The 2,773-nt window shown below is 46.8% G+C and overlaps 1 protein-coding gene across 1 annotated transcript; it reads left to right on the top strand.

The window, feature by feature from the left end:
* Nucleotides 1-1,351: 1,351 nt before the first annotated feature.
* LOC110287929 (ferritin heavy polypeptide-like 17) lies at nucleotides 1,352-2,239 on the top strand. Its single transcript, XM_021154416.1, has 2 exons — nucleotides 1,352-1,477; nucleotides 1,841-2,239. The coding sequence occupies exons 1-2, from the start codon at nucleotides 1,352-1,354 to the stop codon at nucleotides 2,237-2,239; spliced, it is 525 nt and encodes a 174-aa protein (XP_021010075.1).
* Nucleotides 2,240-2,773: the final 534 nt, after the last annotated feature.

The raw sequence follows: 2,773 nt of genomic DNA, 5'->3' as shown, positions 1-2,773 counted from the left end.
GAAGATGAAGGCCCAAAACAGGACCTTTCCCAGAAGCTGTGTTGCTTTGGCCTGTCACAGAAGCTGTTAGCTTCAGTAGTCCACACTCTCACCAGTGCAGACTACTTTTTTGGAGTCCTGGAACCAAGATGGCTACCGCGGATCCTGAGACAAAAGCCTCCTGGGCCAGGCAGACACCTTTCCTCTGGCCGGGAAGGTGGCAGGATGTCTGGAGCCGGAAAATGGTGCTGCCTCAGAAGCTCTGTAGCTCCTGCCTGTCCCAGAAACTGTTAGCTTCTGTATTGCACACTCTCCTAAACTACATTTCTAATGTTAGTTTTAAGCACCTTTGAGTAATACTTTTATTATAAACAACAAAAAGCTACTTTAATGGCAATGAGAGTAAAACAAATGTTGACTGATGATTGGTAACGAGGAATAATTGTACTTTCCATGGAGAGACATCAAAGCTTCTGCTGTTCAGGGACCCTCCTCATCCATTAAAAATCAAAACAAACTAAACCAAACAAACACAAATACTATTACTCCTGAAAAATAAAACTTTAAAATCTTTTTTTTTGTTTTTGTTTTTGTTTTTGTTTTTGATTTTTTGGTTTTTGGTTTTTTTCGAGACAGGGTTTCTCTGTGTAGCCCTGGCTGTCCTGGCACTCACTTTGTAGACCAGGCTGGCCTGGAACTCAGAAATCTGCCTGCCTCTGCCTCCAGAGTGCTGGGATTAAAGGCGTGCGCCACCATGCCCGGCAAACTTTAAAATCTTAAAATCTCCTTTTTTGAAATCTTATATGTATGCAGAAGTCATCGTACAGTTGCCTGGTCAACTGATGGAATTGAGCACTGACCCTGTTCTCATAGAGTCAGGTGAATAATAGTTGAGGTCGGTCAAATAAAGCATTCTGATACAAAATTTTCTAGAGAAAGCATAGAGCAGCAAGTTGAAAGGAATAACGTTTTGTGGTTATCTAGAGAAATGGCTTTGTAAACATCCAGAGAATTTAGTCTAAGGCTTGTAGATTATCCATCCACACCATGGTGGTTTAAAGTTCACAGGTGCAGGTCAGTCAGGACCCAGCAGGCAGCCCTGACATGGCCCTCAGCACTCCTGAGCCTGCCCGGCCCCTCTCTAAGCCCTGGTGCTGAAATGATGTCATCATCAGGTGCCAACCATCATTTCCAGTGGGGCGGAGCACGAGCAGAGCAGGGCTACCCAGAGCAGCCTGAGACCTCTGCTTTCAGCTCCATTGGGACACTTCGGAGGGGCTCCTGGACAGCCAGCCCATGACATCTGACTCCGCTCTGCACTTCTGAGAGGGTACAGTACTGATGAGACTGTGGTTGTTTTCAAGAGGCCCCCATGGCTGAAGTGCCCTCACAAGTGCTACAAAACTATGACCCCTGTTGTGAGGACGCCATCAACACCCATATTCAGCTGCTGCTCCATGCTTCCTATGTGTACCTGGCTATGGCCTTCTACTTTGACCTTGATTGTGGGACGCCTGACTTGCCAGCAAGAAAGACACCACAATAGGATCCTTCTGCACACGTTTATTGGGAGAGCATTGACTGTGTAGGCGAAAGACCCCGAGCCCTGGGCCTCTCACTCTTATATACTATCAGTTTCCATCCACTCACAGCAGGCCACATCACCTCACCAGGTACGCAGCTTCAGCTAATCAGGGCAGCAGGGGCATATCTCCACCAAAATGGCTTCGCCAGTAACCTGGTACACCTGCGCAGCTCTCAAGATGTTTGTGGTTTATATGAGGAAGTCAGGTGCAAGTCATATGACTTAGCTGCAATCCCTGGCGCCTTCTTGGGACTGCTGCCACATCTGCTCCTCATACTTGATGACGTGTCCCTGGGGAATTTCAAGAGATTCTTCCAGAGATTCATCTGCAAGGCCAGTGTGGAGGTGTTCCTGTTCCTGCAGAATGAGCATGGTGGCCATGTTCTTCTGACCCGCATTGTGAGACCAGACCCCAACAGTTGGCAGGGGGGCCTCAGGGCCATGGAATGTGCCTTCCACATGGAGATGACCATCAACCAGAACCTGCTCAACCTGCACGAGCTGGCCAAGGGGAAGGGTGATGCTTACCTCTGCAACTTCCTGGAGCAGCACTGTCTGGACGAGCAGGCCAATGTCCTCAAGAAGATGGGCAGCTACCTGACCAACCTGCGCCAGATGGAGGCACCGGAGTACGGCTTGGCCGAGTACCTCTTTGACAAGCTCAGCCTGTCCTGAAGCTTCAACTGGATTGAACAGGGATGTCCCCACTGCCATGGGGTCTTCCTCTGGTCATTAGACCAGGTGTCAGTTCATGATACTTTTGAAGCAAATTTACTCGTTTTCTGGCTCTGTTTGCGATAAATTTGTTTCAAAGCAAAATCAAAGTTTATTGAGTCTTTTTGCAAAACTCATTTTCAAAAATCAAGGTCCATCTACTCTCAAGTTTGTCAAATGGGTGAAAGTAGGGCTACTATGTCCCTTCTCTTTCCAGCTTAGATTTCTAGTGGTTGTGCATTGAGTAAAAATGATCCTGGAGCCTTTAAAACAAGCTTAGTGTTCTCTTATTTTTGATGGGAGCATGTGATTCCAAGTGTTTTCCTTTTTATAGGATGGGTAGTTTGGTTTGTACTGTAAAAGAGTAAGCATAAGTGACACTGGAACAGCGTGGAAGAAAATCAGATTGGGCAGGTGTTCAAATAAAAAAAAAATTGTGTTATGTCATAAGATGCTTATCCTGCCTATGAGTCCCTGGGTTTTCTGAAAAGTGCC

The sequence above is a fragment of the Mus caroli genome, unplaced genomic scaffold (genome assembly GCF_900094665.2).
Source record: "Mus caroli unplaced genomic scaffold, CAROLI_EIJ_v1.1 scaffold_8144_1, whole genome shotgun sequence".
Lineage (NCBI taxonomy): Eukaryota > Metazoa > Chordata > Mammalia > Rodentia > Muridae > Mus > Mus caroli.
The sequence above is the reverse complement of the archived record's forward strand: the minus strand, read 5'-3'. Positions and strand labels throughout refer to the sequence as shown.